The following is a 19732-nucleotide window of genomic DNA, read 5'->3' as shown; positions in this document are numbered from 1 at the left end:
GGAAAACTTGAGCAATGTTTTTCCAGCAACAGCAGAGTCAGAACTGACTTGACAGTAACTAACAACAACAATAAAGCAGAAATAGCCAATAAAAATGGCTACCATTTTTTAAAAATAATAATGCTCAGCTTTCTTATCTGTAGTATGGATTCTTAAGACCTTTCCTGACTATATAGATCTATCCTGTATTCCTACAATATAGCAGATAGCACAGGTGTGAACTACAAGTACTCTGGAGACACATTGCCAGGGTTCAAATCCTGATTCTGCCTTTTTCTAGCTGCAAGTCTTTGGGCAAGTTGCTAAACCCTTCTGTTTCCCCACTGCAAAATGTAGATAATAACAGTACTTATCTCAGAATTATCATGAGGACAAATGAGTTAATATATGTAAATTACTAAGAACCATTCCTGGCACATAGCAAGCACTTAAATAGTTATTACCGTTGTGCTGTGAGCCAGTTTCTCTAAGATGATTTGTATCATTTTGCTCTTTATGTGAAGAATATTAACTCTTACAGGGAGCCCAGTTGTCACCATAGGACAGTGATATGCTCTAGACAAAAACGGCAAAGTTCTCATGTTCTTTTAATGCAGGTATAGGAATCATCTCACAAAATGAAAGCAGACTCACTGAGAAGACACAGCAGCGGTACCCCAAATGAAGTCCCCTCACTGCAGGTGACACTGCCTGATCTGCATGAGAATCCTATCAGATGCCTTGAGAAACTCCATCTTATGGATACTCTAGCTAAACGTCTGCTGGCCAACCAGTGCATTTCTGGAAGTCAATGTCCAGAGTTTGCCATCTCAAGAGTAGGCTTCAGGTATACCTGCAGAGAACAATCCGACTTCTCCCATTTCTAAATTCTTGGTGAACACTTCAACCTTGCCCCAAGTGTTTGTTAAAATTAATCTAATTTAACATAAGCTATAATTATTAGATCATGCAGAACAGAATTATGAGATATGCTAACACCTGAAAGAAAAAATACTAGTCTCGACTTTCAAAGCTAGGGTTCTCACATTGTTAACCTTAGTCCCCGTAGCCCATCCTCACAAGTTAACAGAAGTATTTTCTCCTATTTAATTTGAACCCAACTTTTTTCAAAGACAATTTGTTCTTTTTCCTGGAGGTTATAAAACCAGTTCTCAACTAGATGGTCAACTCATTATTTTTCCTCTACACCTAATAGCCTCCTACCACCTGCAAATAAACAGAAAAAAAAAAAAAAAAAAACTATAGAAGAATTATACTTCTTTGACATTAAGTATGGTAATCTTCCCTGCTATCTATAATACAAAAGATTTGATAAAAAGTTGAAATAAGAAGCCAGTCTAAGATGTACAGGGAAATTTAAAAAAATCAGCTATTTCTGTCATTAGATAATGTATGGCACTGAAAATGCCTTTCAAAAAACAGTATCAACTCATGATATATTTAACCTTGAAAAAAATTCCTATCTCTGTCAACTGAAAAGGCCTAGAAACAGTGACCAACCCAGTAGCAATGTGAACCCAAGGGACCAGATTGTGATTCTGAAATACCAATCACAGCCAAAAAGAACTAAAACAAAATAAAACCTGTTGCCATCAAGTCAATTCAGACTCACAGCAATTTTATAAGACAGAGTAGAACTGCCCCATAGGGTTTCCAAGGAGCACCTGGTGGATTTGAACTGCCAACACTTGGTTAGCAGCTGTAGCTCTTAACCACTACACCACCAGGGTTTCCAAACGGAGCTAGGACTTGGAGAAATGATTGGCTCTGTGTCTGGGGCAACAGATGTACAAGTTGAGCGTGGAACATCTTGTCATATCAGATAGCAAGGTAGCTATCATAGACTTTGATATCTATAATACAATGATTTGAACATCAGTAAGGATTTTTTTTTTAAGGATAATAACTGAAACGGATTAAACCACAAACATGTTTAAATCCATGATTTTACCTCATTATTCTGAAAGCTGGTAAGTAAAGAGGAAAAGAAAATCAAATATTTACCATGTCTTTCCTATATGAACTACATCACTGGGGAACTAAATAGATAAAGCAAAGGTTCTCTTTACATACGTATTTTAACTAATAAAAGAAGAAAAAATTATAGCATCACTTCTCAACCCCTAGTAAATAAAGATTTAGACACGGAGCATCAATGGCTGCTAACCTTACAAAGTAACCAGATACTATGTGTCCCCTGATGAAAGAAAGAAACACCACCTATGAAATACTCTTGCCCCTCCCAAGTCAAACCTCAATCTCATCAACACTCAGATTTAACCACCGGTTTATGGGAAAGCCAGAAGGTAGAAGAACATGTTAAATTACACCACAAAGACGCAACAGCAAAACCCAATCTGTAGAAAACTATAGGACAAATGATTGCGTCTCAACAACAAATCGAAAGAAAAAAGAAATAGAGGATGCACAGATTTAAAGATCTACCAAGAAACTGAGAAAATTAAAAATTTGAACACTGACTAGATATTTGATATGGTTGTTTTCTTTCATTTCTCACCTCCAACTTTTTGACAAATGACAAATTTGTAACATTGTAAGAATGGCACAATGAACATCCAGATGCCCTTCACCTAGTTCACCAACTGTTAATACACTGCTGTATTTTGCTATATTTGCTTTATTTCTACCTATGTGTGTGTGTGTATACATATATATATATATTCCTGCCCATGGACCATTTGAGGGTAATTAGTAGACACTGAGATATTTTATGCCTGAATACACCAGCAGTTATCTACTCAGAATAAGAACATTCTCCTACATAACTACAATTATCAGTAAGTTTATAGAGGTATTGAGTAAACTTAACATTAGTAAAATTATCTACATATCCATGTTTAAATTTCTCTAATTATTCCAATAATATCCTTTATAGGTTGTTCTTATTTAAATTCAGGATTTAATGAAGAATCACATACTGCATTTAGTTGTCATGCCCTTTTAAACTCCTTTAATCTAAAAGCTCTGCCACCTTATTTTTATCTTTCATTATAATATTTTTCTTGCATTGAACTCTAATTTTTTACTTATTTTATTGTGATAAAATATATATATAAAATTTTCCAATTTAACCATTTTTAAATATGCAATTCAGTGACAATAATTATATTCATCATGTTGTACAATCCTCACCACTATTCATTTCCAAAACTCACCCCAAACAGAAGTTCAGTACACTTTAAGCAATAACTCCCCATTCTTTCCTCCCCCCGCAGTCCCTGGCAACCACTAACTGACTATGGTCTCTACGCATTTGCCTCTTCTAGATATTTCATATAAGTGGAATCACACAATACTTGTCCTTTTGAGTCTGGTTTATTTTTCTCAGCATCATGTTTTCAAAGTTCACTCATATCGTAGAATGTATTAGAATTTCATCCCTTTTTCTGCTTTAATATTTTTTTTGTTGTTGCTGTTGTGGAGAATATAAACAGAAAATACAGCAATTCAAATTTCTACACAGACAGTTCAGTAACATTGATTACCTTTTTCAAGTTGTGCAACCATTCCTCACCCTCCTTTTCCAGATTGTTCCTCCTCCATTAACATAAACAATGCTCAAGGCAGACATTCTTTGCTAATTAAACTAACCTGTTGTGTGGTTTAAGAAGACTTCAAGGGATATTTCTGGAGCACAGTTCTACTATGACACACATGGGGTCACCATGAGTCAGAGTCAACTTTACAGCAACCAGTTTGGTTTTAGGAGTATATGACCCAGTACTTCTCCCATATAGAAATTTACCTGCCGCTTTCACACCCACCATGCTGCTAGGGAAGAAATTCTTAAAGTTTGTCACCATTAGTTTGATATTTTACAATTTTACCAAAAACCGTGGGGTTAACTTGACGCTGCCTTCCCTCTATCACGTTGATCTCTGGAGGACATCTATAATATACTTCATCCAGAGATGTACCTATCTGTCTCTGTGCTTTAATTCATATCTGTGAGCCAGTGTATTTATAAAACAGTATGCCCAACAAGGTAAAATTCACCCAACTTTCTGTATAAACTTTGACAAAGCCACTGAAAATCTGAACAGACCAAAGTTACCTATTTCCTCATATATTTACAATCTGAAGTAACTATAAGGCCTGATTTGCCCCCTTTAAAAAAGTTACCTTTTCCTGAATAGCTCATAGTAGCAACACTGTGTACAATGGCACCTGAGATTCTGGAGCCTTTCAGACAACACTGAACTTAAGTATGTTACAAAGGAGTTCATTCTTACCTTGAAAATCTCAGTAAACGATTGAAGTAACAAGTTAGGGCAGGTTAACTTGAGCCAAATATATTACACGCTAATAGAATTTTTAAGCTCATATTAACTCTAAATGCCAACTATGTAAAAAATGCTTTGAAACATTTTTGTCACCAAATCAACATAGCATTTTACTTTAGAGTTTTAAAAATGACTCATTTCTTTTTCCTTTGACTACTGCTCTGGGTTAATAACAAATCCCTACTTAATAAGTCTCTTTCCTTATAAACCTATTAGAAGAGAGCATTATTGAATGTATTTCATATTTCAATAATGTTTATGTACAAAATATTCTTTGTTGTAATTGAAGACAATCTCCCTATGGCTGCTAATCTGACTCTGAAATTTGTGTGTTATAGAACCCTCCTGTGAAATGAATGAAAATGAAAAAGTAAAATACCTTAAAATGTCCCGTACCTTCATTAGCACTGAAAAATGAGAGCAAAATTAATCAATATTTAAACTATAGGTCTAATTATATAACAGAAAAGTAACAAATATTTGAGGAACATCAATTTATTTTAAAATTTCAGACAGTCAGGTAATCCTTTATGAAATAAAATTTAGTTAACTGTTTGTTATTTCTGCCACCTAGTGGTAAGACAAAGGCAGCTTTCTCTAGTATATATACTTAATTTCAGGAATTAAAAGTATATTCTTAATATTTAGATTTTTCCTACTTTTAGTATTCTAACATTTTCCAGCTTAAAATCTAACTTCCTTTTAAAAATATCATAATGAAAATATTTTTTCTCTACAGTAACCTTTACAAGGTAAGATTTCTTACAAGAAGGCTGTTGTATTTCACTTGCTGCAAAATCACCTGGTCATGATTTTACTGTTTGTCTTTCGCCTAGAAGCTCAAAGAGATTTCTTGACTAAATCATTTTTACATCATGATGGAGAACAAGGGGCAGTAACTTTTGTTGAGCATCTACTATATACTAGGTATCTGCATGTTTTTCATTTAGCCTTTAGCCTACAATAGCCCTACAAATTAGGCATTTGTATCCCCATTCTACAGACAAGGAAAATTAAGCTCGGTGAGGTTTAATAACTTGCTTAAGGTTACAGAGCTAGTAAGTGATAAAGCTGGGATTCAAACTGAGGTGTGCCTAGCATCAAAGCCTGTGTTTTCTTCCCTAACACGTTGTAAAGAATAGGGTTTGAGCATAATATTTATGTAACAATATAACATTATATATAAATATATAAAATATACACATATAAACATATAAAATATACACACATAAACATAAATCTAAGAAAGTTATAGAACATTCTTCATTACAAGAATTCTCTTTATAGAATCCATGACAAATGGCATCTAGCTTCTGTTTGAATACTTAAAGAGGCAGAAATCAAGTCAACCCATTCCATTTGGGGGCAACTTTGTTAGAAATTGGAAACGCTGGTGGCATAGTGGTTAAGTGCTATGGCTGCTAACCAAAGGGTCGGCAGTTCGAATCCGCCAGGAGCTCCTTGGAAACTCTGTGGGGCAGTTCTACCCTGTCCTATAGGGTCGCTATGAGTCGGAATCGACTTGACAACGGCACTGGGTTTGGTTTGGTTTGTTAGAAATTACTTGCTTATGTTGAATCAAATATGTCTCTCTGTAACTTATACCTACGGGTATTAGGTTTGCTTTTTGGTATTCTTGTGAATTAAATCCAATCTTTCTTTTGTGTGATAATCCTTCAAAGATCTAAAGTTAACTTGAGGGACTTATGATTTTTTTCTCTTTTCCAAGCTAAAGATCTTTTGTTCCTTCCACTACCACATATGACACAGTTTTTCTGACCATTTATTCTGGTTATACTTCAGTTTACCAATACCCTCCTAAAACTCTAGGAGTTTTAGGACGAACACAGAGTAGAGTGGGATATTACCTCCCTGGTTTACTAAATATCATTGAGCTAAAGATTGCACACAATTTTTGGCAGACATATCACACTTAACTCATGTGAGATAATTTTCTTTAGTGTATAGAGGTTACATATTACAGTATGATGGGCTACTTTAACCTTTATTTTTTAATGACCCTGCAATATTTCAGTATTTATACATTGACAATAGCTTAGCCATGTTAAAAATACCATATGTTCATTCTTACAACAATCCCGTGTATTGCCTTTATAATCCTCATTTTAGAAATATGGAAACTAATGATCAGGAAGGTTAAGCTACATCCCAAAGATTACATACCTTGAGTTAGACTCTTCAAAGCCTATGCTCTTTCTACACACTATACTGCCTGTCTGAGGTTATTTCTTTTTATAATCTTCTACTTTACATGGAGAAACTGAAGAACAAAAAGAAGTAAGAAACTGTCTCAAGATCACAAAACATGTATATTCCAGTCTGGGGGAAAATATGATTTCATATTCCAGTGGTTGAAAATTACTGCCCACAGGCTGAATCTACTTCAGTTTTTTTCTCTATTCCAGTTTATGCAGAATCACGAGCTGGACCAAATTTCCTAGATCAGGTCGAAATTCATCTGCCACCTGTCCTGCCATGAAAGAGCTTCCCAGGGTTATCCCCAATAGCTGGACTTCTATGATAACAATTATGTATTTCCATGTAGTGAAAACCTGGGGATTTAACTCTGGGAACTGGTGACTTCAAAAAGACTCCTTGCCATTGTAAGTCCCCTTACCCCATAGCCATTTGAGGAGCCCTGGTGGCTCAGTGGTTAAGAGCCACAGCTCCTAACCAAAAGGTCAGCAGTTCAAATCCATCAGCAGCTCCTTGGAAACCCTATAGGGCAGTTCTGTTCTGTCCTACAGGGTCACTATGAGTCAGAATCGACTTGGCCAGCAACAGGTTTGGTTTGTTTTACTACCATTTGAAAAGAGATAATGGACAATATTATGAGGTAGACAGAATACCCATTATAATCATTAAACATATAAGGTTCCATTCTCTCATATGACAAATAGGGAAGTTGAAGCTCTGTGAAGTTAAAACTGAAAATCCCATGAGGGCAAGGACCACAGTTGACTTATAAAACTATATTCTGAGCACCTAGCACAGTGCTGATACATAGCAGGACCTTAATAAACATCTTATGAATAAACAAAAGGTGATCTGTTCAAGGTTGCAAAGCTAGAAAACAGCAGAGCTAGGACTTACATTCAGACGGTCTTATTCCAAGTCTGAGCTCTTTCCACTACAGCAGAGACTGTGTTAATAATGTAACAATTTTTGTAACTGGTGACGACTGCCTTCAGCATTGTGGTCAAGTCTCACTCGTTAGGAAAGCCAGTCGTGATTAATTATTGATTTCCTCTGTGGGCAAAGAATGAGGTAATAGTGGCACCAAACCAATCAAAACCAAACCCACTGCTATCGAGTCAATTTTGATTCATAGTGACCCTATAGGACAGAGTAGAACTACCCCATAGGGTTTCCAAGGAGCGACTGATGGATTTCAACTACCAACCTTTTGGTTAGCAGCCATAGCTCTTAACCACTGTGCCACCAGGGCTCCAACAGTGGCACATCCACCCTAGGCTTTCCATCCAAAATGCAGAAGAGAATATATATTATATATATATAGCATGTGCCCATTTGTGTATGTGTGTGTTTTTAAGAGGATGGCAGGGAATATGTGCATATACGTGTTTCCAGGCACTCCTTGGAAACTCCATGGGACAGTTCTTATCTGTCCTATAGGGTTGCTGTGAGTCAGAATTGACTCGATTGCAATGGGTTTGGTTTTTTGGTTAATATATAATTTAGATTAATACATTAATATATAATTAGTACTGTTTCACATCAGCACATACAAATCTATCTTACTGGTGTGTAGAAAAACTATTATTTAAACAGTTCCCTTTTGGACATTTAAGTTGGAACATATTCTTTACTAATGGAAATTGCTGATATTGAATTTGGAAATTACATGGTTTCTTCTCATTCTCCAAAGAGATCTTTATTTCGTCATCATCACCCACTACTCTGTGTTAAATTCTGGGGCTTTGTAGAGCCATAAGAAAGGTTTCCTGCCTCTTAGAGGTTCTTAACATTATTAAGAACACAAGATAAAAAGGTAAAAAGATAAAGACCACATAGTACAAGCTAGATATTAAATGATCTTGGCAACCTAGCGTTATAAGGAGGAAATGACTGAGAGGTAAAACAGGTATCGGTAACACAAAAAAGGAATATCTGGATTTTCCAAGAAGGCATGTTACTCTGTGAACCGTAAGTATTTTTAAAAACTATAGCTTGATACATGCCAACTTTGTGGCCATTACAGACTGTTCAACAATGTTGCAGTATAATGGAATAAGAAGCAATTTATTTGAATTAAAAAGATGTCCAACTACTTCGGAAAACAATTTGGCAAAATCAGTTAAAGTTGAAGATGAACATAGCCTAAGACTCAGCAAGTCTATACCCTTAGAGAAATGAATACACATACATGAGAGATATGTAGCAACATTGTTTATAATAGCAAAAAATTGAAAGGAACCTAAATGTTCAACAATATAAGAAAAGACAAATTGTGGTATATTCATTCTAATGGAGTATCATGCAATAGTGAGAATTCCAATATGGGTGACTCACAATATTGAGTGAAAAAGGCAGTTGCAAAACACATAGTATGATACTATTTAAATACCAAATAGGCAAAACCAATTCTACACATGGTTCAGAATAGATACACATGTAGTAAACATATAAAGAAATGTAAGGATAGGACAAACACTATTTTGAAGAGAGTGGATATTAACCTCTGAAGGAAAGGGAGTGAACAGAAAGCGGGATCCAAGGGGCTTTAGTTATATTAGAAATGGTTTATGACTTAAGCCAGGTGGTGGGTATACATGTGGTTATTGTACTACTCTTACACCTTTTTCTATGTCTTAAATACTTCATAATTAATTTTTAAAAGGATGTCAGAAAAACTTGGTTTTACCCAAATTCAGGAAGATTTCGTAACTGCTGGGACTTAATGTTTTATTTGAAGGTTAAGAAATAGATTTTGAGGGTACTCACCCAATGAACTCCAGTAATAAAGACATGTCAAGTTCAGGTGGAATACGAAACACTGATTCCAGGGGCTTCTTAGATCTTCCTTTACTTGAAGGAACTGGCTGTGGAACAGCTATTTGATAGCCAAATAAAGAAGTTGAGTAAAGACAAAAATTTCATAATTTGAGATCTTGGAAAAATAATTACACAGGTATTAATAATTATGCCAACTATTTAAAAGATCATAAAGCACTCAATCTCCCTTTCATTAATAACATCAGCTGATGAGTCAAAGCCAGTGAAATTAGAGGCAAGACTGGGGACCACTCTGCAGTGGAAAATGGACTCATGTGGCTGGCATAAGAAAACCGGAGAAAGAGCTCATCAAAGCCAGTGAAATTAGAGGCAAGACTCGGGACCACTCTGCAGTGGAAAATGGACACATGTGGCTGGCATAAGAAAACCGGAGAAAGAGCTCATCAAAGCAACAACAGTTGTAGATAACTCTTAACAAGTATTACTACATGCCAGAGCTCATGCTTAGCACTTTACACGTACCATCTCATTTAATCCTCATTATAATCCTATGATATAGGTGGTGGTTGTTGTTAGTTGTCATCGAGTTGATTCTGACTCATGGTAACCCCATGTGTGCAGAGTAGAACTGCTCCACAGGGTTTTCAAGCTGATCTTTCAGAAGCAGATTGCTAGGCCTATCTTTTGAGGTACCTCAGTGGGTTCAAATTGCCAACCATACAGCTAGTAGCTGAGCTCTTAACCATTTGTACCACCTGGGGACTGCATATAGGTGGTACCACTACTCTTATTTTTTTTTTTTAACTGACAAAGAAACTGGGGCTTAGTGAGATTAGGCAATTTGCTTAAAGTCACCTAAGTATTAAGTGGAAGAGCCAGAATTTACCCAAATCTGACCAAATTTTCCATGTTGCGATATTACCATCATCTTAAAAATTATGTTTCAGCAGTTACTATGTGCAAGGCACTGTTTTAAGTGCTTTATATTACTCAATATATTGTTACAACAATTTTATGAAGTATACTATTATTCCTATATTGTAGATGAAGAATCAGAGACATTGAAGTAATTTGCCAAAGTCACACAGCTAGTAAAGTGGCAGAGCTTAGATCAAATTCAGGCAATCTTGCTCCAGAGCCTACACTCTTTAATGTTTGTAAACAATTAAAATGGAGTATACGACAACATTTTCTTCAAAATCTCTCTCTCTCTTTGATCATATAACTACTTATCATCAAGGAGAACCTCAAAGGGAGCAAACTTTATTAAGTTAGTATTCTTCATAAATATGGTATACACCCAAACTTACCAGGCTTAGGCACTTCTAGACCTCTTTCTTTATAGAAATCATGCATTTGCTTTTTTTCTCCTAAAAAATAATAAAACACAGACTGAATTATACTTTAAATGTAACTAGTGGAGTCGGCAGAGATTCTGGGACTTACAACTATGAATAAAAGAAACTTACTTTCCTCTAGATTGATCACTAATTTGTATACTATGTCTTGTAACTGTCGGTCCAACCTAATAAAAAGAAAGGATGGAGAACACCTCAGAATTTGGAAAAATGCATTTTGGTACAGAGCAAATGATGCTCTTTGTAGGTAACAAATTGTTCCCTCTTGAGTGGATTTCTCCTTTCTCAGAAGTCAGTTACTTCCGGGTAGCAGGCATGATGCCTAAGATATAACTCACCTGAGAGAATCTCAAGTAATTATAAATTAGCAAGCAATCATGGGCTGTCTTGAATAGTTCACTATGTTGTTTGACATGTACTGGTCTTATACCCAAACCATAAGAATGTGAGCTTCAAGACAAAGGCTTTTTTTTTTTTTTTTTAATTTTTATTGTGCTTTAAGTGAAAGTTTACAAATCAAGTCAGTCTCTCATACATAAACTTATACACACCTTGCTATATACTCCCAGTTGCTCGCCCCTAAATGAAACAGCACACTCCTCTCCACCCTCTATTTCCACATTCATTCAGCTAGCTTCTGTCCCCCTCTGCCTTCTCATCTCCCCTCCAGACAGGAGCTGGCAAAGGCTATTTGGAACTTCTTTGTATCATCTGCAAAGAATGCTTCCCTGACAGAAGTAAAAGTTTAACAGTATTTGCTGAATGAATGCAAGATATTTACTTACAGGATTTTTCTTCCCTTCGAATGAAAACTGAACATTTGATGCTCAGGAACTGAAAATTTGATTAATAAATCACAATGACCCATGATGAACAGGCTTTTCTAAAAGAGAAACCAGTTGCTTCAAGTATTGTTTTAAAAAAATTCTTAATATACTGAGATAACAAGCCTAAACTAGCCTCATTATCTTGAGAGACGGGATGAATATACACAAGATGTCTGTATCTCTCATTTTTAAAAAACAGTCCCCAGCAGATAGCACAGTGCCTGGTACACATTAAGTGCTCTATACATATTTCTTAAAAGAATTAGTACCCTGTCTTCTAATTTTAAGACAGATCAAGAATTTATTCCCAACTACACAATTTGCAAGCTTTCAGAAAAAGTATATTTAAAACATAAATTTTACTTAGATATTTCTCTTACCTTATGTTATAAAGAGGTTGTGTCTGATGTACTACGATGTTGCATTTTGGACATCTGTTGCTATAGTAAAAATGTCTCACAATGCAGCTTTTACAAACTGTTGAAAAATTTTAATTACAAAATTTTTAACTGTTGAAAAAACAAAATTGAGAGACTTTTCTAAAATTGAAAATATATGCAGAAATGCGAACCGTATGCTTACAGGTATGAAGGCATTCTGTAATGGTAGTTGCATCTATTAAGTAACCTTTGCAAATGGAACACAAGATGTATGGGGTCAGCTCAGAGAGGTTAATCAGGCGCTGCAAATGCAATGGAAATAGTCTTAAAATACAAGTCCTTGCCTTTCAAACGTTATTATAAACAATGTGTCACTTGCTTTGCAACAAAGAAACATGTTATACTCCCTCCCGCCCTTCAAAATACTGAAGTTACAATGACACAACATAAACCAATGTTTCAGAGGGATCTTATTCGCCTGGATATAATGTATATTGCCAGATAAAAAGCATCTTTATGAATTACTCATAAAATGGCCAACCTTTCCAGATACTGGTACTTAAGTTTAATAAATTAATTCTGGCTAGGCGTGACCTAACTTGATAAAATGTGTGCTACCATACTAAAAAAAAAAAAATCCTTCCAGTTACGGACTGAACAGGTGGGGAAGGGTTTCTCATCCTCCCGACACCCTGCAGAAGTGGGCCGTTTACTTGTTTGCCGGGTCTGGCTGTAAGAGCACGGGCGGCGGGGGCACCGCATCCTCGGCGCCTGCCCAACCTCCAGGCACGTTGTCGCTGTTGTTGTGTGCCGTGATCCCGACTCCCAGCGACCTTAGAGCGGCCTCAGCACCTCTTCCCAGGCGGAGTGAGCAGGAGGCCCGGGAGAACCCAAGCGACTGCAGGAACCTCACGAGACCGGTCGGCAGGGGATCGGGCCGGGGCAGGTCGCTCGGCGCCACACGCCCGCGAAGGCGAGGCCGGCAGGGGCGGCGGTGGCCGCGAACGGCAGGGCCCGAGCCCCGGGGGCGGCTCCGTCCCCGCGGCCCCTCGGGCCGGCCCGGCCAGGCAGGGGCTCTAAATACCTCCTCCTCGTCCTCCGAGTCCGGCCGGCCCTCCAGCCTCAGCGAGAAGTGGCCCATCTCCTCCTCCTCCTCCTCCTCTTCTTCCTCCAGCTCCTCATCCTCCTCCAGCTCCTCGTCCTCGTCCTCGAAGCCGCCTCTCAAACGGCCCAGGCCGCGCTCCGGCTCCAGCTCAGGGGGCCGGGAGCCCGAGCAGCCAGGAGCCCCCGCCTCGGGCAAAGGCAGTGGGCCCTCCTCGTCGGCGGCGGGCGCGGGGGTGAGGGCCGGCGGGGAGGCGGGCGGCGGGGGCGGCGTCGCGGCGGCTCCCTCAGCCTTGGCGGTGCTCGTGCCGCCCGCCGCGACGCCCTCCATGTCCCGGGCTGAGGCGAGGTGAGCTGGGGCTGGGCGAGGTGGCCCGAGAGCGCGGGAGTTTGGCGGGCCACCCTTCGCTGCCAGTGCGCAGGCGCGGAGGCCGGCAGGGACCGATGGGAAATGTAGTTCAATGTTCCTCACCTAGCCCAAGGTACCCCTCAGGTACATAGGGCGGGGCGAGCGGGCCTTACCTTCTTAAAGGAACCTCACCTCATTTTCCTTTTGAGAGGCTTGCGGCTCCTCACCGCCTTTTATAAACGATGGAATTGCTACTCTTGAAGGCAACAACATCCGGTCTGTATCAACCTATTCTCAGAGCACCAAAGTGGTGCTAAAATGATGTTGCATTACGAATAATAACGATTTCGATTTGAATATCAGTTACGCATTTCATCTGTGGAAAACCACCTCCATCCAAGATTATTCCCATTAAGATGTATGAAGTTCAAAAAGTGGTAGCTGACAGTCAGATAGTGAGGGAGGAGCAGAAAAAAAGGACTCAATATAGACATAAGAAACAAAAAAATCGTAATTATCTGGGGCCATGTAGCCTTCATCTCATTACCCTTTCCGACCAGTATTCCTGAAGGCATCAGCATACAAAGTATACAAAGGCACAGTTCGATAACTCTAATTGTAGCCCAAATGCCCCAGGCCTCACTAGCTTGGCCTTACAAAATAAAGCTGCTCTTCACCTATATTCAAATTTCATTGTGAATTCATAAGACTTAAGTTCATTGCACTGGGTTACTAACTGAAAGGTTGGAGGCTGGAGTCCACTCAGAGGTGCCTTGAAAGAAAGGCCTGGTGATCTACTTCTTGAAAAATGAAAAGTTAAAAAGATTAAAAAAAAAAAGAAGTATGAAGTTTTTATTTTGAAATATGTAAATTTATTATTTTGTGGAATTATATCTTGTATTGCCACAAGATGGAAATCTGATCTACAGTCAAAGACTTTTCCTTTCACATAAAGAAAAGTCAGTTATATTTAATACAACAAACATTTATTGAGGGTCTACTGTAGCAAGCACTGAAATCTTCTCATACATTTTCTCTCCCCATTTTTAATAGATGAGAGATTTGGAGTTGGCGTAGCTTATTCTGGCTGATTTGGATAGTGCTAGATAATGTCATTATTCTTGAAAGTGAGATTCAGGAAGGAGTCCAGTTCTCCTAACCACAAAAATACTGAGGGTGAAATCACATCAAAACTCATATTTGAGGCAATATTATGCTGTCTCTGAGCAAAATTAACGCTAATTTGGGAGTGATGTACTTATATCTTAACAGGTCTCTGAGTGGCACAAATGATTTGTACTTGGCTACTAACCTAATTACTAACCTAAAGGTTAGCAGTCTGAACCTACTCAGTGGCACTGTGGAAAAAGGCCTGGCAATCAGCTTCTGTAAAGATTACAGTCAAGAAAACCCTATGGAGCAGTTCTACTCTGTAACATGTGGGGTCAGCATGAGTTGGAATCAACTGTAAGGCAATGGGTTTGGTTCTGAAATTCTTTCTTAGAGAACTAGTAAGGAAATCAAGTTCCTCAAATAAATTCTTCAATTAACCAATGAGGAAATCAATTAATTCCAGTTTGGGGAACACTGAACCAGATTTGGTGTACCCATTGCTGATTCTTGACCACAGCCCACTTCTCTGCTTTACAGTCCCCAAAGTCTGGTCGCACCTGACATATTAAAGTTGATATGGCCCAAGAAGGAAGAAAGGAAGTATCTCTTTCTACATGGAAGGGTGTAGATCACACAGGCAGGAGGATGAGAACTGGTCTAGGGTATTGAAAGAGGGTGATTGAAGACAGAGGAAGATTGAAAGAGATAGACCTAGACACAGGAGATACTCGCTTTCCAAAGGCCTAAGTCTGTAAGACCTTCCTCATAATTACATTGAAGTCACAGCTTCTAACCTTTCAACACTGTAAAAACTACCTGGCAAAAGAAGTGTATCTATAGTGCATTTTGTGTGCATTTTATAATATTCTATAATTTCGAAGTATTATAATATGAAAATATTAGTGAAGTTTTATTTTATGTGGGAAATGTGAAATATTGAACATGCCAAAATTAAAAATATATATGTAATAAAGAATTGCATATCTTCAAAGCTGGCAAGCTGAGTGAATTATGAACTTGTACTACTGCTATTGAGTAATGTCAGTTTAGTTGGTAAACAGAAATATCTGCAGGCTTTGTCAGTCCTATGGCATGATGGTTAGTTTTATGTGTCATCTCGGCTAGGCTATAAAAACCAAAAAACCAAACCCATTGACATCAAGTTGATTTTGACTTGCAGCAACCTTATGTGCTACAGTGTACAACCACTCCATAGAGTTTTCTTGGCTTTAATATTTACAGAAGCAGATTGCCATAGTGCTGCTTGGTGGGTTCGAACAACCAACCTTTAGGTTAGTCATTGAGTGCAAACCATTTACACCATCCAGGGACTAGGCTACAAACCAAAATCAAACTAGTTGCTATTGAGTTGATTCCGACTCATAGCGACCCCACAGGACAGAGTAGAACTGCCCCATAGGGTGGCCAAGGGGTAGCTGGTGGATTCAAACTGCCAACTTTTTGGATAGCAGCTGAGCTATTAACCATTACGCCACCAGGGCTCCATGGCTAGGCCAAAAAAAAAAGTACCCAGTTATTCAATCAAACCCTAAGCTAGATGTTGCTGTGAAGGTACTTTGTAGATGTAATTAACATTTACAGTCAGTTGACTTTAAATAATCTGGGTGGACCTCATCCAGTCAGTTGAAAAGCCTAAGAGCAAAATTGAGGTTACCCTGGGGAAGAAGAAATTCCTACTGTGCACTGAAGCATCAGCTCCTGCCCAGCCTGTAGTTCAGAAGAGAGGTGCTGGCTAGAGATAGAAGTCTGATAGTCATTTGTATTTGAATCCCATGGTAATGGGTGAAATTATCTAAGGGAAAAAATGCAGAAAGGAGGATCCAGCCGTGAAGAACTCCCATGTTTAAAGCCATGTAGAAATAAGCTTTTTTTTTTTTTAATGGAAATAGACAAGTTGATACTTAACTCCCTAAGAAAAAATAAACATGCAAGAATAACCAGTAAAACACTACAAAAGAAAAGCTACAGGGATGGACAAACCCTACCAAACATTAAATATACTCTAAAGCCTGTTGAATTAAAACATTGTGTGTACAAGCCAGAAATAGAATAAAAAATCCAGAAATAGATGCAAGTTACATACAGAATGTCACAATATGGTAAAAGTGTCATCTCAAATCACTGGGGCGAAGATGGACTTCTTACTCAAGTTGCTAGAGAAAAAATGGTTATTTTTTTGGGAAAAGAGTTAACATAGGGGATCTGGTTGGTCTTCCTTGTTGTCTCCAAGGGAATCCGGAACCATGACTAACCCCTGGTCAACCCCTGGGAATATGACTCTTGGAATGTTTGTTATGTCAATGATTGATGGTTTTCTTGCTTTCACCTGAAGCAATGGACCATGTCATCCCAGACTGTCAGGTTGTTTTGCACAAATGTTAAGATTGATGATGTGCATGCACCTGGTTTCATCGATGGGTCCTTAGTTTCAGTTGCCATGACTGGCTGGCTGTGTAGCAAGATATATTTCCCATGTGCCCCAAAAACTGTTGAGTTGTTCTGACTCATGGCAATCCCATGCGTCTCAGAGTAGAATTGAGCTCCATAGGGTTTTCAATGGCTGATCTTTTTGGAAGTAGAATGCCAGGCCTTTCTTCTGAGGTGCCTCTGGTTGGACCTGAACTGCCAACTCTTCAGTTAGCAGCTGAGGGCATTAACCATTTGAGCCATCCAGGGACTCCTCAATAAGAACCAAACCAAACCCAACCCACTGTCGACGAGTCGATCCTGACTCATAGTGACCCTACAGAACAGAGTAGAACTGCCCCATAGTGTTTCCAAGGCTGTAATTTTTTTTTTTTAATTGTGCTTTAGGTGAAAGTTTATAGATCAAGTCAGTCTCTCATACAAAAAGCCATACATAACCCGCAGTGCACTCCCAGCTGTTCTTGCCTTAATAAGACAGCACATTCCTCCTCTCCACCCTGAACTCCCCATGTCCACTCAATGAGCTTTTGTCCCCTCTTCCTTCTCATCTCGCCACCAGACAGGAGTTGCCCACATAGTCTCAGGTGTCTACTTGAGTTATGAAGTTCACTCCTCACCAGCATCGTTGTCTATCTTATAGCCCAGACCAATCCCTGTCTGTAGAGTTGCTTTCAGGAATTGTTCCAGTTTTGGCCTATCAAAGGGTTCGGGGACAAGGACCGTCAGGGTCTCTGCAGTCTCAGTCAGACCATTAAGCCTGGACTTTTTATGAGAATTTAAGATCTGCATCTCACTGTTCTCCTGCTCCATCATGGATTCTCTGCTGTGTTGCCTGTCAGGATGGGCAGTGATCGGTGGTAGCTGGGCACCGTCTAGTTCTTTGGGTCTCAGGCTGATGGATTTTCTGGTTTATGTGGCCCTTTGTGTCTCTTGGGCTCATATTTACCTTGCGTCTTTGGTGTTCTTCATTCTCCTTTGCTCCAGGTGGGCTGAGACCAATTGATGCACCTTAGATGGCCGCTTGCTAGTACTGAAGACCCTAGATGCCTCTTACCGAAGTAGAATGCAGACTGTTTTCTTAATACATTTTGTTATGCCAATTGACCTAGATGTCCCCTGAAACCATGGTCCCCAGACCTCTGTCCCTGCTACTCTGGCCTTTGAAGATTTTTGGTTGTATTCAGGAAGCTTATTTGCTTTTGGTTTAGTCCAGTTGTACTGACCATCCCTGTGTTATGTGTTGCCCTTCTCTTAACCTAAAAAATTTTTTGTCTACTAATTTTTTTTTTATCTAGTTAGTGAATATCCCTCTCCCTCCCTCCCCACCCTTGTAACCATCAAAGAATATTTTCTTCTGTGTTTAAACTTTATCTAGAGTTCTTATAATAGTGGTCTTATACAATATTTGTCCTTTCACAATTGACTAATTTCACTCAGCATAATGCCTTCCAGATTCCTCCATGTTATGAAATGTTTCAGATTCATCATTGTTCTTTATTGATGCATAATATTTCATTGTGTGAATATACCATAATTTATTTATCCATTCATTGATGGGCACCTTGGTTGCTTCCATCTTTTTGCTATTGTAAACAGTGCTGCAACGAACATGGGTGTGCATATATCTGTTCGTGTAAAGGCTTTTATTTCTCTAGGATATACTCCAAGGAGTGAGATTGCTGGATCATATGGTAGATCTATTTCTAGTTTCTTAAGGAAGCGCCACATCAATTTCCAAAGTGGTTGTACCATTTTACATTCCCACCAGCAGTGTATAAGTGTTCCAGTCTCTCCTCAACCCCCTGCAACATTATTATTTCATGTTTTTTGGATTAATGCCAGCCTTGTTGGGGGTGAGATGGAATCTCATTGTAGTTTTGATTTGCATTTCTCTAATCTTTGCTCATTTTTTAATTGGGTTATTTGTCTTTTTGTTGTTGAATTTTTGCAGTATCATGTAGATTTTAGACAACAGAAAAGGCTTTAAATCTTTATGAAAGCAGACTGTCACATCTTTATCCCATGGAACAGCTGGTGGGTTCAAACCACCAACCTTTCAGTTCACAGCCAAGCACTTTAAGAAATGTACCACCAGGGCTCCCTCCCATATGACCAGCACTACATAAAAGATTCAGACCCTAAAACTTGAACAGGCTTTTCTGGGCAGACATACCACTTGGATCCTTGTAGTTTGCTGCTAGAGAGAAAGCACATTCTGGGCGGCCCTGGATGGGAAAGATGCAGAAGCCTATGCCTGGTCCCTCTGCACTCTGCCAATGCACATTGTTTTCCTGCTCCTTTTGCCCTGTATCCTTTGCTATAAAAATCCTTAACCATGAGCATGACCTGCGACTAAGTCTTGTGAGCACTTTCAGTGAATTGCTAAACTTGAAGAAGTCATGGAACCTCTGAAACACATTCGAAAAAGATAAAGTTAGATCTATACTTCAAATCATATAAAAGATTAAATCCCAAATTAAATAGGGATCTAATTGGAAAACAACCAACCAACAAAAAATATCATATTGGTTCCTCTAGAAGAAAACATGGGTGAATTTCTCTATAACCTGGGTGAAAGGAAAGGGTTTCTATCTATAATTCAAAATTCAGATGCTGGTGAGGATGTGGAGAAATTGGATGCCAGTCTTCTCAAAGACTCCTGGAAGGAAGTGGGAGGAGAATGGGAATAGGGGACAGGGATGAAGGGAAAATGAGAAGCAAAAAATAAAAACGGTCCTTGCAGGCACTCAATAAACTTATTTCTATTGTGGTGTAGCAAAAATCATTGCACATGGAGTAAGTAACCTGGCAGAAGTCCCAACCGAAACCTTTGAAAGTTAATTGAGAAAGCTAG

General features: G+C 38.7%; 1 protein-coding gene across 2 annotated transcripts in view; it reads right to left on the bottom strand.

Annotated features, from left to right (window-relative positions):
- Positions 1-18196, bottom strand: part of PCGF6 (polycomb group ring finger 6) — a 39801-nt gene extending 21605 nt beyond the window's left edge. For both annotated transcript variants that reach the window (XM_023546766.2, XM_003409140.4), the window contains exons 1-7: positions 12952-18196; positions 12070-12169; positions 11868-11964; positions 10772-10827; positions 10613-10672; positions 9291-9399; positions 4684-4711 (exon numbers count right to left, since the gene is read on the bottom strand). In XM_023546766.2, the coding sequence (XP_023402534.1) occupies positions 4684-4711; positions 9291-9399; positions 10613-10672; positions 10772-10827; positions 11868-11964; positions 12070-12169; positions 12952-13299 (798 nt within the window). In that variant the 5' untranslated portion in view covers positions 13300-18196. The remainder of the gene's footprint in view (positions 1-4683; positions 4712-9290; positions 9400-10612; positions 10673-10771; positions 10828-11867; positions 11965-12069; positions 12170-12951) is intronic.
- Between the last annotated feature and the right edge of the window lie 1536 nt (positions 18197-19732).

The sequence above is a fragment of the Loxodonta africana genome, chromosome 16, assembly GCF_030014295.1.
Source record: "Loxodonta africana isolate mLoxAfr1 chromosome 16, mLoxAfr1.hap2, whole genome shotgun sequence".
Taxonomy (NCBI): Eukaryota; Metazoa; Chordata; class Mammalia; order Proboscidea; family Elephantidae; genus Loxodonta; species Loxodonta africana.
The sequence above is the reverse complement of the archived record's forward strand: the minus strand, read 5'-3'. Positions and strand labels throughout refer to the sequence as shown.